Consider the following 19,809-nt stretch of genomic DNA (forward strand, 5'->3'; position numbering starts at 1 on the left):
TTGTCTCCTTTTAGCACAGGTTAGAAAATGTCTGGGGAAAATAACACCTCGAAATGCTTAATATCTGAAGTTCTGAGGTTAGTCACTAAGTATTGAGAAGAGAGTTTTGGAAAGTCTGAATGATAAGTGCAAAGGAGTCAGAAAAAACACAGGGGTGGATAAAAATATCTTCCTCTTAAAAAAACAGATCAGAAGGTTTAAATTAAATCAGAAGGGTTCCACTTTTTACTTTCCACCCTAAATCAGGACTACAAAACAATTTCCTTATGGCTTCTCAGACTGTTAGGTCACCAAGCTTTCCATGAGTTTTAGATGCAACCAGAAGTTATTCTGCAATCACAGCTAATCTGGAGGCCAACACATATTTTATTTCTTGAAACCTGTGCTGAGCAAGAAGTGGCCACCCAGGTTATGGAACTCTGTTCCCAAACTGCAGAAATAATGGGGAGATTTCATTAATGTTTTAGTGGGCAGAGATAAATGAGAGCATCTTAACATCGCATTGTTTCAGAACAGTCTTGAGAAATGAAAAAAGTGGAACCTGATTTGATACTTCTGAGCCATGTATTTCTCCCAACTAAGCTCACTTCTGCTAGTCTATGCAGACAAGGAGTAGATGAGAAGGGGATAAGTGATGTCCAGGGAAAGATGTTGCACTTTCTACAGACTAATAACCATATCTTCTTTGCTTTTTAAAGGAATAGGACAGAATCATAGTCCATACAGGTGCTCAGATCAGATCCAAATGACATCCAGATATGAGGCAAACTGATCATCTGCCAAATTTTCTTCTGTATCTTTTTGCCTTTCAGTCTTTCTCATTCAATTTGATGGAAAAGTATTTGCTTTTAATTGTGTTGCGTCTCCCCACTCCCACAGGAGAAGACAAGTTTGGTGAAATTGTCCTGGTTAAGCTACACGATTGTGACACCTTAATTAAAATGTATCGTATTTTTCACTAGATGTCATCTCTTCGGGAGACTGCAGCCTCCTGAATTTCCTATGGATCCCAAGAGAAATTCCTATGGATCCGAAGAGATTCCTATGAATCCCACGATAACTCATTGTTTCGGGCTTTTTTTAGATGAGGCAATGGAGGCCACCAAGAAGTCTATAGAACAATGGAAATAGATAGGATAGAAAAGCAACACGCTTTTGTGGAAGAAACCTTTTGAGAAAGTGGAGGCCTGACACTGGCACTTTGTTAAAGCAAACAAGTGCATACTTCATTCACGGTGGTCCTAGGAGAGGTTTTTCTTTCTCCTTATTCACATCCGGATGGCACCAGGGACAATTTCTTTTTGGAGTGATGGGTTAAACTACCAGCCACAGAATGTATGTGCTAATAGAGCGCCTGAGTAGTTTTCCACTCTCTGGCTGTTTAATCTCACAATCTCATTACTGAAGATAAACAGCCAGTATTAATAGCAAGGGCACTGGCTACAGATATGGCATGTTATTTCAGCAGCTGAATGTTTTCATTTCCAGATTTTAGGAGAAGTAATTAGATTTCATTACAGGTCAGTAAAGCAGTTTTTTTAAAAAAGGAAAGCAGCAACATGTGATAGGTTGGAGCATGGAAATATGTTACAAACACTGGAAGTTCAATGGCAAATACATATTTCATAGCAGGAGTAGAAATCTATGCCCCCCCCCCCAGATGTGAGAAAATTAAATTCCTTCATCTTCACCTTTCCCCTTGTTGCAGGGGATGCTGGGGGTTGTATCAGGAATTTCTGGAGAACCACCACTTTGGATTACTCCTTTTTTAAAAAAATAATTTTTGTTGAGTTTTTTTTTTAATGTTTCACTTAACATTTCTTTAAAAGTCTGGTACATGATATTACATGTAGACGTTACAACTATATTGCTCCAGTACAAAAGGCTACATATTTTACAACTGTGATGTAATAAACTATATGCTTCAAACAAAGGGAAAAAAGGGGGGGAAGAAAAGTTCCTTTCGCCCTCCTCTCTCTTCATCATTTCTCTAACGGAGAGTTTTTCAGTCTTTATGGTACCAAGGAGAGCTCTGTTTCAGATCTGCTAATAAGTGATTCCTCTCTATACAACCTAGAACACATCTGCTTTCTGTTTCAACTTTATTTCCATCTCTCTCTCCAGTTCTAAAATCGGATCTAGCTATGCATGCATGGCACTGAGAAATAGGGAGTAGACTCTCGTGTCAATCCCAAGTGATATTCTTGCATGTGAAATTTATTTGCCTCAGTTTCAAGTCAGCCCATCCTGCTTTTAAAGAATTATCATCAGCTAAAAAACAGAATTAGGTATGTTAAAAGGGGGATCAAGCCTTCTCTGTGGTCTTTATCCCACCACTTCTGATTCAGTGTGCTCCAGGATTCAGTCTGACCCATATCTTCCTGACCAACGTGCAGGTTGGAAAGCTTTGGGATTGCTCAAACTCTTATTTGCTCTGTGTTGGGAAGCCTTGATTGAGGTCTTTCAGATCTTTCCAAAACTTGAAGATCCTGGCAAACCTGATGCACGCTCTTCAACTGGAGCTCCTGTGTGGTTTTATTCCCCTCTCCATGCCCGTGGCTAGATCCACAGGATTTTGCTGTGCAAACAATGAGCTACATCTGATGTACAGACTGATGGAAGAGCTGAGCTTGAGTGATGGACATGTTGTGTCAAACCAATCAGGGGCTTCATCTGAATTGCTTCAAAGATTTTTCTCAAACTAATCAGCTATACTTTCCAGCCAGGAGCTAAGGCTTCTTGATATTCATATTCAGACTAGTACAATTGGCCCTCAATTTTCACATTCTGCGCAGAATAGAGCAATGTAATTAGCAGAAGCTGCTACCATTTCTCATGAATAACGAATTTGTTCGAAGAAAACGCTCCTTATGCTTTCACTTAATAATGAACAATAGATTATGCTGTTAGTGTTCCCACTGTTCAGGATAAAATTGGCCAGACATTCTGTATACTAATTATTTATTGTGTGGGTGGGGAAGTGTCTTTCTGAATACTAAGTATTAGATGGGAAGGAAATAGCAGTTATCTCCATTATCCTTTGGAACATTGTATCCTCTTCTTTGTCTCCATTGATTCTCTACATTGTTTGAAATATAAGCGTTGCTATTTCCTTCCTTTCTTTCCACCTGTAATTCGGTGACCATCTATGAGCTAGCAAAAAATTGCAGCCATGAGTGGAAAAAACTTGGAAAACAAATTCAGAGTACTACATGGAAAGGGTTTGGTTCATTAGGAAGTTTTTCCAAGTCCCACTCTGGAATTGGGTTGTTCACCAGACACACCCTGAAAGATAAAAATGGAGGGTTGGAATTCTAGAGCTGGAAAAGGAATCCTCATACCAAATGAATGGCTGTCCAACTTTTGCTTGGAACCCATCAGTGATGGAGTCCCCATAACTCCAGGAGCACACTCTTCCAGCACTTAATAGCTCTCACAGTAAGAAATTCCCCCTTTTTCAAATTTGGATCTCTCTTTCTAAAGGTTTTACCTGTTGGTTCTTTTCCTACCTTCAGATGCTATGGAGAATACACCTGTACCCTCTTCCTTGTGAAAGTCCTTCAATTATTTGAAGACTGCTATCATGTTCCCTCTCAGCCTTCTCTTCTTCAGGTTAAACTTATTTATTCATTTATTTATTTATTTATTTATTTATGTGTTTGTCTGATTTATATAGCTTCCCATCTCACACAGCCAGTGACTCTGGGCAGCGTACAACAGAACTAAAACAATTAATACCTAAAACCATTATCATTATTAATTATTTAAAAACATTAAATATTATAAAAACAGAGCTAATACCAAAAAAAAAAAAAGATGGGGAGATGTCAATAATAACGAAGCCACCTCACAAGTTCACCTGTCACCTGAAGTCCCCAGGCCTGCTGACATAACCAGGTCTTGAGGGATCTTTGGGAGTTCAGAAGTGATGAAGCCAACCTCACCTCAAGGGGGAGAAGATTCTACCACATGGGTGTCACATCAGAAAAGGCCCACTGACAACAGAACCTCTAACATGCCCTCTCTACTAGATCTGGTGGAACGGGCATATGAAATTGGGGAGAGGTGGTCCCTCAGATAGCCCAGGATTCAATTCCTTTAACTGTTCTTCATAGGATTTAGCCTCCAAGCCACTACCATCTTCATCACTCTTCTTTGCACTTTTTCCAGTTCCTCAGCAAACTTTTTGCATTGCAGCAACCAGGACTGGACACAGTATTCCAGGTGTGGCCTAACCAATGCAACATAGAGCAGAACTATCACTTCCTTTGATCTCAAGACTGTATACCTCTGTTAATGCAGCCCAAGATTGCACTAACTTTTTTGGCAACTATAACAAACTGCAGAAGACCTTTTCTGCAAATGGAATGGAAGATGGTTGTTTCCAACCATGTCCTGGAAGTAGCTAATAGCATGTACAAGAGGCCGTAGTTGATGGGCATTCCATCTGACAGTGTCACTATTCAGTCTTCTCCCTCTGAAAGGTCCCCCTGCCTCTTGGAAAGAAAAAGAAAACGTGTCAAATTTGGGTGGGTTGCAAATAAAAGACCACAATGTCTTTGTGGCCTGCAAAATTCTGCAATGTAAGAAGCTGAGCACACAGTACAAACAGTGTGAAGCACCCACAGTGGCTTCAAAGATAAAAATGGCCCAGGGGGTTGGGGGCAAAACAATTAGCAATACAGCTTTTATTCCTTGGAAGAATAACGTTTCAAATGAAGAGTTGGATTTAAGGACATGAGGGGGAGAAGAAGAGAAAGAAACGGGGAGAAGATAAATTCGTTACAGACTATGTTGTGGCTGCAGGACATAAAACAAAAACATTTGCATTCCTTCTTGTACGGTACTATCACCCAATACTGTTTTCAATGGGATTTCACAAGCAAAGCTTCTCCTGTTGATCAGGTGTTCGAAAGAGTTAATTCCCCGAGTATGCAGGCTTTAGCTTTAGGGTGAAATATATTTAAAGGAACAGCTTTGTTCAATGTTTTTCATCCATTTCAATTACATGGATCTGCCTGGTCAAGAAGTTCCTAATTCATGCAGAACGGGCTAAAATCAGAACTTTTTTCTAAGAAGGCCGGTGGGACTGAACTATGATGCAGAAGGAGGAGGAGGTGAGAAGTGGTGCTTTGCTTGAACGCACCAGAAAGTTTTTCTAACTGAATTGATTTCAGTTATATTGATCTGTGCTGCTTTTCAGTATGAATACAAATATTTGAATGCATTAGCACGCATATAAAATAGGAAAGATATTTCAATAAATCTCCATATGTTTTTGGTAGATAGGGCATACAGGAATGTGTAGAGTCCTGCAGAATTGTAACACTGCTCAATTTTCTTTGCAGCTTCCTGGCTGAATTCACACAACACAGGGAAACCCAGGAAATGAAGTCTCTCTATCAGATGCTGTCCCTAAGCAGATAAACCAGATTCTGGCTTCACAGGATAGTCTGATTCACACAACCTGCTTGGACATGGGTTGGGTTTTCACATTGGGGTGAACCCCCAATTACCAGCTTCATTTCCCCATGGTTTAACAGGTGTGCAGATCCAGACAATACATCTCTGGTGTTGTATGAATCAGGCCATCGCCTTCAATTGTACTTAAACCATCATTTTGTGCCTTGTACATTACAGGGTTATGGTTACAGGCTTTAACTTGTGCAGTTCCCTGGTGGATCAGAAGATTGATTCTAATTTTTAGGTATTTTAACTTTTGTTAAATTTGCTTTGTCTATCTTTTTTCCTTTTATCTATCCATTTGTATATCTATATATTAACAATTGACTGGAGATTTTAATATTAAGTAATTAGCTTAAGATCAAAACCATTATCATATAACCAATACTTTGATGTGAGTTGCAGCGGTTCTTTTTTTAATGCTATATGTAGCTTTGGATGAAAAAGCCAAATAATTTTAGGCTTGTAATATTGACATCCTAAATTGAAATTAATACTGATAGAATTTTTTTCTTTCCTTTCTCTATTTTCAATACCTTAAGCTATCTAAATAAGAGAGTGTTAATCATCTCTAATTGTATCATATAAACATCACTGTATCGAAACAATGCAATGTATGAAGATTTATAACAATATAATGGAAGGAAGGAAGGAAGGAAGGAAGGAAGGAAGGAAGGAAGGAAGGAAGGAAGGAAGGAAGGAAGGATAGAAAAAGGGAGAGAGGGAGGGAGGAAGGAAGGAAGGAAAGATAGAAAAAGGGAGGAAGGAAGGGAGGGAGGGAGGAAGGAAGGAAGGATAGAAAAAGGGAGAGAGGGAGGGAGGGAGGGAGGAAGGAAGGAAGGAAGGAAGGAAGGAAGGAAGGAAGGAAGGAAGGAGAGATAGAAAAAGGGAGGGAGGGAGGGAGGGAGGAAGGAGGGAGGGAGGGAGGAAGGAAGGAAGGAAGGAAGGAAGGAAGGAAGGAAGGAAGGAAGGAAGGAAGGAAGGAAGGATAGAAAAAGGGAGGGAGGGAGGGAGGGAGGGAGGGAGGGAGGAAGGAAGGAAGGAAGGAAGGAAGGAAGGAAGGAAGGAAGGAAGGAAGGAGGGATCAAGGGAGGGAGGGAGGGAAGGAAGGAAGGAAGGAAGGAAGGAAGGAAGGAAGGAAGGAAGGAAGGAAGGAAGGAAGGAAGGAAGGAAGGAAGGAAGGAAGTCTTTTCACAATTGCTAACTGTGCACTGAAGTTGTAGTTCAGAGAGAGGATTGCAAAGAGGAAGAACAGTGGTTTGAAAGGATGAGGGTCCCATCCCCCTTGGCCTGCTTTCACTTCCAGACAGTACTCCTGCCTACCCCACCCGGCTTGTCTTTGGTGCTGTTGTGTTTGTGGATCCCTGCAACATCTCAGGCTATTGAAAAACAGAGCTTCCTTGTTGTTCCAGCTTGCAGTCCCTCAAAAGCGCTACGGTTGTTTCCTGTCAGCTTGCTTTTGGCCTTTTCTCTGCTTCCTCTCCTTTCTTTCTCAGGACCTTGCTAGAACTATTTTGTTTTGGTGATCATGGAAACCCCAATTTTGCTCTGCCGAGCAGATTTCACCCCGCCGTATGTCCCAACGCTGGCTACGTAAATAAGCAGGTTCGTTATCAAGCAGGACTTTGCTGACTTTTGTTGAAAGGTGCCAGGTTGAGAACAAAAGCAAGATCAAGCCAAAGAAAAGAAAATAAAGGAGGCGTCTATTATTCCCAGGTTTAGGGTGGGGGCGGGAGTGAATGGAATTCATGCTTGAAACCGCCCCTGCTGAAATGGGCTACAGTCCAGAAAAATGCAGGTGTTATGCTCGTGGAAAGAAAAGTTTGTGTACAAGCAGTTCCAGTTACAATTATTCTCAATTTGGGGTGAAATTTCAGTCTGCCCAGGTCAATCAATCTACTCAGATATGTAAGGGAAAGTAGTTTACAATTGTTGGATTGATGATTGATTGGCTGATTATGTACCATCAAGTCATTTAGGGTTAGGAAGTTCATTATCAGATTCAGAGGTCTCTTCAGAAGTCTCTGAAGGGAGGTTCCCATCCTGGCCTGCTATAGTGGCCTACAGCTCATTCAAATTACATAGTTTATGGAGGACTAGCAAGTGAATCATGATTAGCAAGGGCTGGTGTTATAAGCCATAGCAGCAAAACTGATGGTCGCTGTATATCCTAGTGGCAATCAATAAGGTTGGATGGTAGGTCCAAACTTCTGAAGTTCAGCAGGGCCTTCAAAGGACTTTGTTCTCGACTTTAGGGCAGAAGTGTGTCACCTGAACCCTAGGGCCATTTATGGCCCCAGAAAGCCTTGGGGACAGCTTCCAGGGCCCTTCCAAATGTTACCATATCGTAGAAAATATAACAGAAGAGATTACTAAAAATGTAATGTGTTAAGGGAGGGAAACAGCTAGGCATTTGCAGAGTATCAAATCTGCAGGTATGTTGCATAAAACCCCTTCAAACCCCTGCCTGTATACCCTAGATGCAAAATCTGGCTTTCCCCACTCCCTAAATGAGCTTGATAACTTTGAGAATAAGGCGTAAGGATATCTTCAAGTTGAGTGGCTGCACAAAGATAAACTTTGTGTGTTGAAAACTATAGTATGCCATGTCAGCAGGCCTCGTCCCAGAGCCAGCTGTTCTATACGATAGAATGAGACAACTGTTTCGCCAGCAGATTTTGGATTATATGAAAGGGCAAGAATTCATTAGATGCTTGAAATCAAAAAAGATGGTGTGTTTTTGTCTTAGGGGAGAAAGGGGATTGTGGGCTCCACCAGAATCAGTCTTGGAGACTTGTTGTCTAATGTGGAATAATCTCACCCACCCATGCATTGTACCCAAAGCTAGCCTGGTGATTTTGGCAGATCAAGTGCCTTTCCCCATAACTGATAGCTAAAATGTGAATTAAATCATGAATAATTGTCCACTCTTTCAAAATATGCTTAAGGAAGGAAAATATGCTCAGACAAGTCTCCCTGACTGAGAATAGGACTGATCCTCTTGACCTTGTGGAACACAGAATCCTGCTATGAAATAACTTCATTATTTTTAATATCAGACTCAGAACCAAACTGCACGCTTAGCAGTAGATCTGTGTTTCAGGTCTAATGTGGAGGAGCTTGTTAGAAGGTGATTTGTGTGAAGATGTGGTGAGATGACAGAACTTTTTGCTGCATTTCCACCTCGCTCATATCTTGCTGTTGTTCTACAGCTGGGAAGTAAAGATTCTTAATCCCAGGCCTTTGATTCATTGCTGAGTATGTAGAATTTATCTGAGTCTGTTTATTTCTGGATTGCTCCTTTCACACATTAAAGAAACTTTAATGTATAATCAAGACTGCTTTCTTAGCAAATACAGCTTCATCTTCTTTAAAGCATTGGGTTCATCCTTCTACACTGGTGACCTTGGATAAGACAGAGATAACAATTTGAGAGCATTTTTATGGTCTGGAAAATTTCACTGCTGTGTGCTGTTCCCATTGTCAACAAAACTCTCCAACTTCCATTGTTTGCTTGTGTTATTTCAGGGAGATGACAATCCTTGGACATTTCCAAAAATACATCTTTAGGTTCCTACTATGGCCAATGACTCTTAGGGCCTGGCTGAGATTCAGCCTGGAGATTCTGGGGATCTTGAAGGATTGGGGAGATGGCATTGAATGTCCTAGCATTTGCCTTCTCTCCCATGCAGGGCAGTGATCTGTGTTAATATGGCAGGTAATTTTTCTGTCTTGCAGAGATGGGAGTATGGGCTCCTAGAAAGTAACATATATTTTATCTGTGGCTGTACCAAACCTGATTGTGTATAGTCTGGGGGTCCTTTTCAGGAGCTGTGTGTCATTGTACAAAGAGGTAAGAATATTGAGATGCCCTAGGTTGATGTGGCTGTATTTTGGGCTTTGATTGTTCTAAAAAAATTACAGTTTTTGATGCTTTTTTAAAAAAAATGATTCCTTCCTGTGGATGGGATGACAATGGCTAAGAGTCAGCCCTTTGCAGAATTACAGTTGGACCTAAAGGATATACACACAGAGGCATTTGCAGAACTGGGGGGAAATTCATCTGAGTAAATTAAAGGGGAAAAATGAGGGGGGCAGTCTCTGAATCTCTAGTGATTTTATTGTCCTCTTTTAATACAACAATTTGTTTTTATATCCATTGTATCCTAATCAACCAAATGTTTGTTTCTTTCTTCTTTCAGTGAATTGAGGCTGTATCTAAAATTTAGCATCTGAATTCTCCTAAATGCAGGTTCAGTATAAAAACCCAAGCCAGTGTTTTCTAAGATCAAGGTTATACTTTTTTAGGTGTTAAATACAAGCCAGAATAAATTGATTTTGACAACTGTCAGCAGGTTGTCAGGTCAAGCTTGCAATTTTGCACTGAAGCAGCGCAGAGAGTAGGATCTCTGCATATGTTTGCAAAAAGACGCTGCTCCCTCCTGAGTTTTTACCACTTGCTTTATTGATGATTTGGACCTGGCATTTGTTAAACTTTCTTATTTCAGGAAGAGGTGATAATATCAGTATCATAGTCCTAAGCGTGGTGGCATTTGAATATTGATTGAAACTTCCCTGTAGTAGTGAACAGCTCCTTGCATGTTTTCTCCCCTGCAAGAGTGGCTTCGGTTTTCCTACCACATTGTCAGGTGACTTTCAACATTTCTTTGGGGAATGAGCTGGTGTTTGCATGAATCTGACAAGATTGGTGAGGACGCACAATCTCTCACTTCACATCTCTCCATCGCTCTGAAGCCTCCTAGTTGCTAATCAGAAAAGATTTGGGGGAGAGCAGTTTCTTCCCCAAATCTTCCCTTGAGATGGTGTAGAAATGTAAGAAGCTAGACTTCTGGAGAGATGATTTCATAATGGAACACAAGGTATTCACACCTCGCCTTGTAAGTAAGTAAATTTAAGAGAAGTCCACTTGTGAAAGGTTCACTAAAATGTTTTGCTTGGGGGGGAAAACGGGTGGGGGGGGAGTGAAGTGAAAGGAAGTTGTTTTCTATCAAGCTGAAGGCGGACGATTGATCAAAGTGCTTTGCAAAATTCCTGCAGTGCATGGATCTGCGATTTATCCTGGCATCGGAAAGGAAAACATTACTAATAAGCAAATGTGTGTCCTCTCCTGTTTCCATGCCAGATTGTATCAGACCTTTCTCTCACCAACTTCCTGCTTCCCGTGCCCTGTATGCGCTGAATAATATTTGCATTTTCCCTCCAACAACATACCTTCCTCTTAGAGAGGAAATTCCTGTTCAACTTCTCTTCCAATCTACTTTAAACAATCATTTCCTGAGGTCTTCCCCCCCAGTTTTTTTCTTTCTTTTTTCTTTTAGTAACATACAGTATCATTAAAAAGCCATAACGCCTGCTTGCTGCCAACGATCCAGCATTCTCAGGTCCTCAGTCATAATCTGAGAATTAAAGCAATTAATAAAATATGACCTTATCGACTGCATTGCAAGAAGGAACTTTTTTAGCAACATTTATTACTGACATGCAATTAAATATAGTTCGTTCTGCAGGATGCCAGAAATTCATGTAAACCAAAATCTGCCCATGAATGTTTTCCAACACTTTTCCATGTCCGCTGTTTATGGAGGCATAATTTGTGCAAGTGGAAATTGTCGTAAGGGGAGGAAGGCATGTGTAGGCTGTGAAGTCCAAGGACTCGGATCAGAAGGGGGAAATTAATTCAAGACCTTATTCTATTTTTTGGTTCTTTGGGCCTGAATCCAATCATGCACAAAAATAGCAGCTCAGCGTGACTATTTTAACACAGAAAACTATGATTAGAACCCACCCAAGAGGTATGGGTTGGTCTAGTCTGTTCACCATAGGTCTCAACTTACAACAGAATGTGCAGGTCTCTTTCTGAAACTATTGTCTTCTATGCCGGATTACCAGTTGGTCCTTTATTCTTTATTTAAACCACGGTTATCCTGCTGCCAAACTCCAAAATAACTTATCAGGCAGGTTTATACTGATCACCAAATAAATCCTGTCTTCCCTGCAGCTTCCCATGAAAAAGTCATGACATCCAGAGAAAGAAAGAAAAAAAAAAGAGGAGGAGGAAACCAGGTAGGGTAAGCACGAAAAACCATTTGCCATCCTTTTCTTCCAATCACTTTCTCAACTTCTAGCCTATGTGATTTTCTGGTGATCTGCCCAAGGACTAAGCCCAACCCTGCTTAGTTTACAAGATCAACCACCAACTGTATGCGTAAACTATATAGCTGGGGTTTTCTTTTGGTTTTGCTTTGCTTTGCAGGATGCCAGATTGTATGACGTTGCTCTTAAATTGTCAAGTGGGTAGGAACCTGCAAGGTATGCAGGTGCCCAGGACCATCACACTGCCCACTCCTGTCCTAAACACTCTTTTAATGGCATTCTTAAGTGAAATACCTTGGTGGGAAGGAAAGCATTATTCCTGTAGATCAGTGTTGTCCAAACTTGGCCACTTTAAGATGAGTGGACTTCAACTCCCAGAATTGATGGCTGGCTGGGGAATTCTGGGAGTTGAAGTCCACTCATCTTAAAGTGGCCGAGTTTGGACAACACTGCTGTAGATGCTGCATTCACAGAGATCCTTGTTTGTCTGAAGCTCGCCCTCTGCTGGCTATATTTGGAAATAGCCACGATTGCCATTTCTCTAGGCCAGATAGTTTTGTGAATTCAGGTCTTCTTCAATCCACCTCCTTCGGCTCTCATCAGGAACATATTTTTTGCGGGTAAGTAATTTTCCATGGCAGGGCTTGCTATAGATTTTGTCACTGGAGTTGAGAATGAAACCCTCCTGGTTGGAAGTTAAGAGGACTTAAGCCATTTCACTTTACTACGATCTTACAGCATGTTTACGTTTTCCTATGCTGGGTTTTAAGAATCCTATGGGTAAACGGGATGGGGACATTCTTTAAAGGCTATTTGAAATGTCATTGAAAAAAAATGTGTGTCTGGTTTGGGACGCGATATATAAATCAAAGCAGATCTGGATCTACCTAATTGCCTAGATGGGAGATGGCTTAGAACGTCAGGTGTATCCCCTGAGTTCCAGGAGGAGGTTATACATGCCGTGAATGTTTTAAATGTTGATGCACCATTGTTGTACAGAAATACCAAGCTGCAAACAGACCCCTCTTTAACGCTCGCTTTTTTTTGATGCATGGCGGTACGAGATAGCATACCAATGAAAAACCACAGATGAATCGGAAAGTCGTATTTTACAGGCTTTTGTGAGACCTACTCAAAGATGATGTAACCGTCTGCCGCTTTCTGAAAGGAAATGGAGAAGTGGGCAAAAAGGGATGGAATTACTCATTTTCAACACTACGGTACATATTGCAAGATCCTCTTCACTATGTTATCAAGTAAATTAAATCTCTGGGATGCCGAACAAAATCATGGTAGTTTTCCTTCTGAGATGAAATGGAGTTATGAATCAAAATTTGAAACCCTCCATTCAGTTCAACTGGGAAAAAGCACGTCTTCCTAGTTTGGAGTAAAGAGTTCCTTATTGAGTTGACATGATCCAACTCAACTTTGTTTAGGCTACCTTTGAAGAACAGGCCCGAGGGCAACAGAATGAGGTCTCCTTGCTTCATTTTTTGTTCCATGCCACACACATTTCACGGTGCTGTTGCTCTTGATAGCTCAATTTAAAAAACTCCCAATTTTCCTTAATATGTAAATTGACCAAGGTTTAACCACAGGTGTACCCTAAGACGCCAAGGCTGCAACCAGATTGCAATTTTTAATGAGAGACAGAAATGAAGTGGATTTCATTTTAAATAAATGTAAATGAAATCAAGTTTAGTTTTGTCCTGGCCACACTCAAATTTGGCTCCCACTAGCCAGTCAAGGATCGGGGGGGGGGGGGATCCACACGGTGAAACCATGGTTTACAACCCCCAATGGCTGTTTACAGAACCACATTGTGGGCCAGCCCATCCAACTCCCAACCTGAATTTGCTGCATTACAGGAAGATTTGCACTGCCAAATCAATTCAATTGAGGCAAGGGTGGGTTTTTTAAGAGCCAAAAAGGGAATGAATTTTGTTTTAAAGTTTGGTTCTTCCATCAGGTTATTTTGTTCTCAAATTATTGAACCAAATTGTGTAAGCATTTGTCTGTCACTAATCGCCGTGGAATTTTCCTGGTTTGTTTTGGTCTTTGGCCATAAAATAAATCCAAAATTAGCAGCCCCCCTTCTGCTGCATTCAATCTGTAACATACTTTGGATGTTTATGCTGGGTGCATCTGCTCAGTGTTTAAAGAGGCCACATGATATCAGATTTGTCAAATGCGTCTATCCAAATCGCAGTAGAACTATACAATTGTGCCAAATGTACTAGGCTTGATGTAGTTTAGACGTGTGGATAGGAAACAGAATTAAAACGTAACCAATTTTCCTGGAACTCTTAGCTCAAGGTTGCCTTGGAAGCTCATTTAAGTATCTCAATTCAGTTTAATGTTCAGAAAGGGGGAAAAAAAAAGTTGGGAAAGGATCCTCAGTCTTGGTGCAAGGGGCATCACTGAACCTTTACCTCCAAGGTGTAATCCTACTTCGAAGTTACTTCAAAGCTTTGGCGTTGACGATGAAAACAATTTACCAGTCTCATAGCTTCCAAGAGTTTCTAACTCACTTGTTGGCATACTGGTGCTTTGCCAAAAGCATCTCATCCCAGGAAAAGGGGCGGGGTGGGGGGGGCAGGGTAGCTGAGTCAGCAGAGTTTAGGATCAGGTCGGAATCCCAGTTCTAAGACTATCTGAACAGCCTGAATTGTCCACTTGTTACTGAGTGAATTAAATATATAGATGAAGACAAGGGAGTGGGGAGGAGACCATCTCTCTCCAACCGAAGAAATATTTAGACCAATCATATCGCATAACATCTCTACGTTAAATTATTAACCCAATTAGTGCTTTATTCACATTTTAAAAACTTGTACAATTTATTACAAATATAAAACAGTGCAGTTTTCCATACATTATCCCAATTCTGAGACAAACACTTAAAAGACATGGAAAAAGCTTTAATTCTTATAAACATAACATTTTTTACCATTCACACTCTTTATTTTCTTCCTCTACCTTTGATTCAAAAAGATCAAACTTACAACATACTGTAGGTTTATTTTTATTCAAAAAGTTACTTGTCTCAAGACATAAATACAAATCAGAAAACAGTACAATTAGGACAATAGAATGTGGAGGACAACAGGTTAAGGTAAATATATAAAACATTTTTAGTCTGAAAACATAAAGCTGTAAGAACTGCTTTCACAAAGAAACACTCCTTCAAGAGTAAGAAAAAAAATCAACTTAAGTTTAAAATCATATATACAGTCCTCTCAGCAGTTCTATTTAAACGCAGTGGTGTAAAGAAGGAAGAAAAAAAGAAATATAGGCAGTATTTTAGACATGTGAATATTTATGCAAAATGGAGTTATGCGAAACTGGCTCTGTGTAGTACATCATGATTTCCAAAATAATTATGTTATCAGGATCCTTTAGAGAATCTATGGTTTATGGCTACCACAGCCCACGCTTTGATTTTTTTGTCCTTTTGTGTCAGAGGTTCGTCTTCTGTTTGCTTATCTGAGGAAATTATCGTATTGCAAGCATATTAAGGCGCATGGAATGATAAGAAATAATATACCTCAAGAACTGAGAGACAACTGACAAAAAATATACATTTGTATTATAAGTTAATATTTCCTTTAAATGTTGTCTAGCTGCCTAAGCGTTGCAAAATGAATTATGTTGAAATGACATAAATCCATGGGTTTTTAATTTTTTTTTTAAACCTAATTGTGAAAAAAGCAATGAAATGCAGTTTAAAGCTTAGCTTTCAAAGAATATAATGGGGTACTGATGAAGTTCTATTACCCAATTTAATTTACATACAGAGGAAATGTCCTGTAACCTGTTAGAAGTATCATTAACCTGAAGACTGCTTGCAAAGACAGAGATAGATAAAACAATATAAAATACAAATTTAAAAATCATTTTAAAGCATGAATTTTCATGCTTAATCTATTTTTAAACATTGTTAAACTTTCAATATATTTCTGAAACCTCATAATTTTTAAGTTGGAATTTAAAAGTAAGAAAAAACTAAAACTGCGCAATTATAAAATCAGCACCAATTTTTTTATATATATATATATATTTATACTTTTTATTTAAAATTTAGACCCCTATTCCCACACTCTAATAAGCTGTATATTTTTGTTTAGAATTTTTTTCTGCAAACATACTACAATAAGCTTCTTTATTTGGAGACAAAATACAGTGGCACTACTGGAAGGAATTTCACAACATTACATTTTTTTTTCTTAAAGGACAAGCAAACTCTCAGGGTTAGAAATGGGTAGGCTGAATTGATATCAGTGCTTTCTGGCAGTTTATGATTCTTGGATATTTCATGAATATGTAACGAGGAAGTCTTGGCATTTAATATTCTAAAATAATTTTTCAATAAAATAATCACTCATAATTTCTTTCCATGATTATCATAACTGAAGTAAAGTTTCTGTTGACCAGAATTCAAACATCACATCAAAACTGTTTTCTTCCATCTAATTATACAGATTTCAAACTTCAAAATCAAATTATCCCATTTTTTTTCACCTGATGCTTTCATCAATAATCTAGAAAAAAACATAATTGCTTGAATATGTTCAACAGATGACAGAAGTGCATACACTGAGCACTTCTTTGATGCTAGGATTATTTTTTATAAGGTGATATTTACTATGAGTTGGAAAGAAACTAACATTGTATAAATAAAATACTGGTTTCCCAACAGAAACAATAGCTTATCCTCAAGTTGTTTACTTGTCCTTTATGTTTCAGGCAAAGAAAATTGCCCCTTCAATGCACTGGATCTTGTAAGCACATCATTCTCCTTAGAGAAAAAAATCTTGTTCAGAATATCACTGTATCTACATTTTTTTTTTAATTTAAAAATCTCCTCTTCCACAGTAGAAAATGACTTTACCACGGAGTTATTTGCTGAACTAGTATTAAAACATTGATACCCCAAGAACCTAGAAGAGAGGGGAAAAGGTTAAACTGTAAGGTTTTTCTCTAAAGGTGAATACTATTAGAATATACATAAAGTGTATATAATTCAAATCACTAATATCAAACAGAAATCAATGATAAAAGCTAGAAACGTTCAAAATGTCCCAATCTGATTTCCTCCCAGACCATGTTAATTCAATCATTCTAAGGACAGTCTGGGTTTTAACATCTATTAATTAAACCCATGATATCCAACTTATTTGGGAAGAGCTTCAGAAAATGGCTATTACTTAAGCTTTGTTCTGAAATTAAAAAACACAACCAACACTTATAACAATGACAAAAACTACAAGACTGCTCAATCCAGTTTAACATGTACTGCCATCGTGTGGTGGCTTTCAAGAACACTATTTTTCTAATTCTGATCGAATAATCATTCTAATAATTAGAAAATTCTAATTTTCTAATTCGCCACCCAGAGTCACTTCTCATGAGATGAGCAGCTATATAAATTTGATCGATCAATCAATCAATCAATCAATCAATTCATGCTTAGAATTTCTTTCTTCAATATTGTATCATGTGGGGAAATTGGGTCGTGCTTGAAAAGAAGCCTTTGCTTCAAGTGAAGTTATATGCAAAGTATTCCATCTGTAATGATTTTTCCCTTTCCTTTTTGGCAATAAGCAATTAGCAACTGCAAGAAATCTAAGGACCACCATCAAAGTGGTTTCCCCAACCTTCCCCAAAGTACATGAGACCCACTCAAATATGAACAGAATGTAAGAACTTTCTTTTTTTTTTTTTGGTGAAACACGTATCAGTGGAGCCAAAGAAATAATAGCGTGCTCTTTTACTGGAAAGCATGTTCTCTAGAGTAGGTTTTCAGTGACGTTTTAATCCCCTGCCTATTTTAATGATAGCCTTTGCAATGGTAATTTTAGCCTAACGCAGACATCAAGGTTTGTGGCCATTATGACTCCCACTGGCCTTAGACTCTGGGAACGACAGCGGAGGCATTCCCTCCTGTCATTATCAATGATTTCCTCCCCATTTGTAGTCTCAGAGGAAGGATAGAGAGTCTGTCCATTTCACGCAACAGAGATAATACGACTCCAAGAATTCTGAACTGCACCACTGCAGCAGGGCCCAACCTCCCACCCCACTAGAAGGGCCGTGTCAGATTCACCACTGGGGAATGAAACTGCAGTTCACCCAACATGTCACATCATACTTACAGATTCATCCATAATTGATGCAGGGTCAAAGAAATCTGGCTTTAACTCTGTTCGTTCTCTTCTGTTCTTTGACGGTGGCTAAAAAGCAAAGCAGATGTCACTGTATTGCATTAACTGAATGGTATTTATTTATGCAGAGTCTCTGGACCATGTAATTCCTCCAACCTTGACACAAACGTTAAGTGGTCAGGTTTCAATATATCTATCTAGTGCATGCAACAGAAAGGGAAATGGCTCAGCATTTAAACAACACAAATCAACATTTTTAGCTGAGCATTAGAAATCTCTGTGGAAAAAGCTGTATAGTATTATAGCCAATCTTCTGAAGGAAGGTGAATGATTTCTTGCAGCAAAGTAGAAGTAACTGATTCTTACTAGGTCTATGTCCATGGTATCGAAATCCATGCCTTCGTTGAGATCCTCGATGCGCCCTTCCGATGACATCATAACATCTTCAACAATGGGCTCTTCATCATCCTCCATTAGACTAGTGCCGCGTCGACTGAAGGATATTTAAACGCGGAAATGAATCTCAGTCAGGCAACACAGCACTCTTTCAATACTGTATCGAACTGCCAACCCTTTATAGAAAAGTCTTGCTATAAAATGCATCACACTAGTTAGGACGCTCAGTCCCACTCTTCGTTCAGGGGTTTAAAATACTCTTTTGCTTGATATTTCAAACAGGCTGATCTGGCCCCATCAAGTGGTTCAAGCTTAAACCCCTTCTGGTAAAATCAAAATAAAGAGCCTTAACAGCCTCCTTGAAGCCTTAAATGTTCTCTATATCTCTACAGCCAACCCCTGAGGAGTTTATTTTCAGTGTTAAGTCACATAATCTTCAGTATCACTCAATCTTTATTGGAGGGCGGGGAACTTGACTAATGTCCACCCCTTATATAGTGCAATTTGGGCCTGTATGTGAATTCAAGAACAGGATATCCTGAAATTGATCAAAAGATGTCATTCCTCTTTTTCTAGGTAAGTATTAACATGTTATATGTAAGTTAATAATATCTGCCTGAAACATGAATAATAGAGTCCTGCTTTCTATCCATTTCTTTGTTCCTCTCACATCTCTCCTGCCAACAGATGCTAGTAATCTGCAGAAAGAAAGATCTAAAGTCCAATCAGGCAGTTACATCCTTCCTCCCCTGCCTCTAACAAGTACGATGCTGCCCACCTTCATCCCCAAGCTGGCAATCTCCTTTGGGGTCATCCCTTCACAGAGGATTCCACCACTGCTGACAGGCAAGGGAGCCAGTCTGGTGGAAACCATTATATGGCTGTGAGTGGCTTTGGAAGTCGCTAACCCTTTCCAGCCAAAGTGCAAGTAGCTTTGACTTCTGGGGCGGGGGAGTCTAATGCTCCCAAGAAGGCTTCTGGCCTTTGCATAAACTGGTTGCGACACAATTTCTAACTACCAGTGCAGAGTGCGCACAGCCAGTACCCACTTGGGGCAATGGCCGTTCTGCACTTACATGGCATGCTGCAAGTTGGTTCTCAGTTTCACGTAATTCATGGCTGCCCTCTCCTGCTGTTGCCTGGCTGCTTCCTCCTGCTGTCTTTGAGCCAGCATCCATGTTACCTGCGTGCTTGAAGAGAGAACATTTTTCTTTACAAAAAGGGACAGGTGTAACATTGGAGCAGGGTAAGCCAGGGTGTCAATTAAAAGCAAGCGTGTACTTGTAGTCGATTGGCGGCTGATGGTGCTCGGCTTGCATTGGGTAGACGCCCATGTAATTCTCCTCGGGCCGCAACCTTTTGGGCTCCCTCATGATGGTGGAAGTGAGCTGCGGCGTCTGAATCATGACAGGCGTGTGCATGGTCTGCTCCCTGTTCATCCACATGCTATCGCTGCTGCTACTTTCCTCAGCTAGGGGAACAACAACAGTGGCTTTGCGTCAATTCATAATCCTTGTGCTACTTGTAGAATATCTCTGTCATCCCTTTAGCAGAAGCCAGGTCAATCGGGCAGAGCAAGGCTCCTGGAATATTTTTCCAACTCTTTTACCAGCAGTGGTCTTGGCATATATATGGGACTCTGTGTGTGTGTATGTGTACACACACACACACA

General features: G+C 39.8%; 1 protein-coding gene across 2 annotated transcripts in view; it reads right to left on the minus strand.

Annotated features, from left to right (window-relative positions):
• Positions 1-14,370: 14,370 nt before the first annotated feature.
• The window catches only part of STAG2 (STAG2 cohesin complex component), a 47,816-nt gene continuing 42,377 nt past the window's right edge, over positions 14,371-19,809 (minus strand). For both annotated transcript variants that reach the window (XM_007423631.4, XM_088151745.1), the window contains exons 30-34: positions 19,419-19,608; positions 19,214-19,327; positions 18,108-18,234; positions 17,733-17,810; positions 14,371-16,517 (exon numbers count right to left, since the gene is read on the minus strand). In XM_007423631.4, the coding sequence (XP_007423693.1) occupies positions 16,494-16,517; positions 17,733-17,810; positions 18,108-18,234; positions 19,214-19,327; positions 19,419-19,608 (533 nt within the window). In that variant the 3' untranslated portion in view covers positions 14,371-16,493. The remainder of the gene's footprint in view (positions 16,518-17,732; positions 17,811-18,107; positions 18,235-19,213; positions 19,328-19,418; positions 19,609-19,809) is intronic.

This window comes from Python bivittatus, unplaced genomic scaffold, assembly GCF_059951505.1.
Source record: "Python bivittatus isolate LINGU-HERP-01145 unplaced genomic scaffold, Pbiv_v1 ctg000670_np1212, whole genome shotgun sequence".
NCBI lineage: Eukaryota > Metazoa > Chordata > Lepidosauria > Squamata > Pythonidae > Python > Python bivittatus.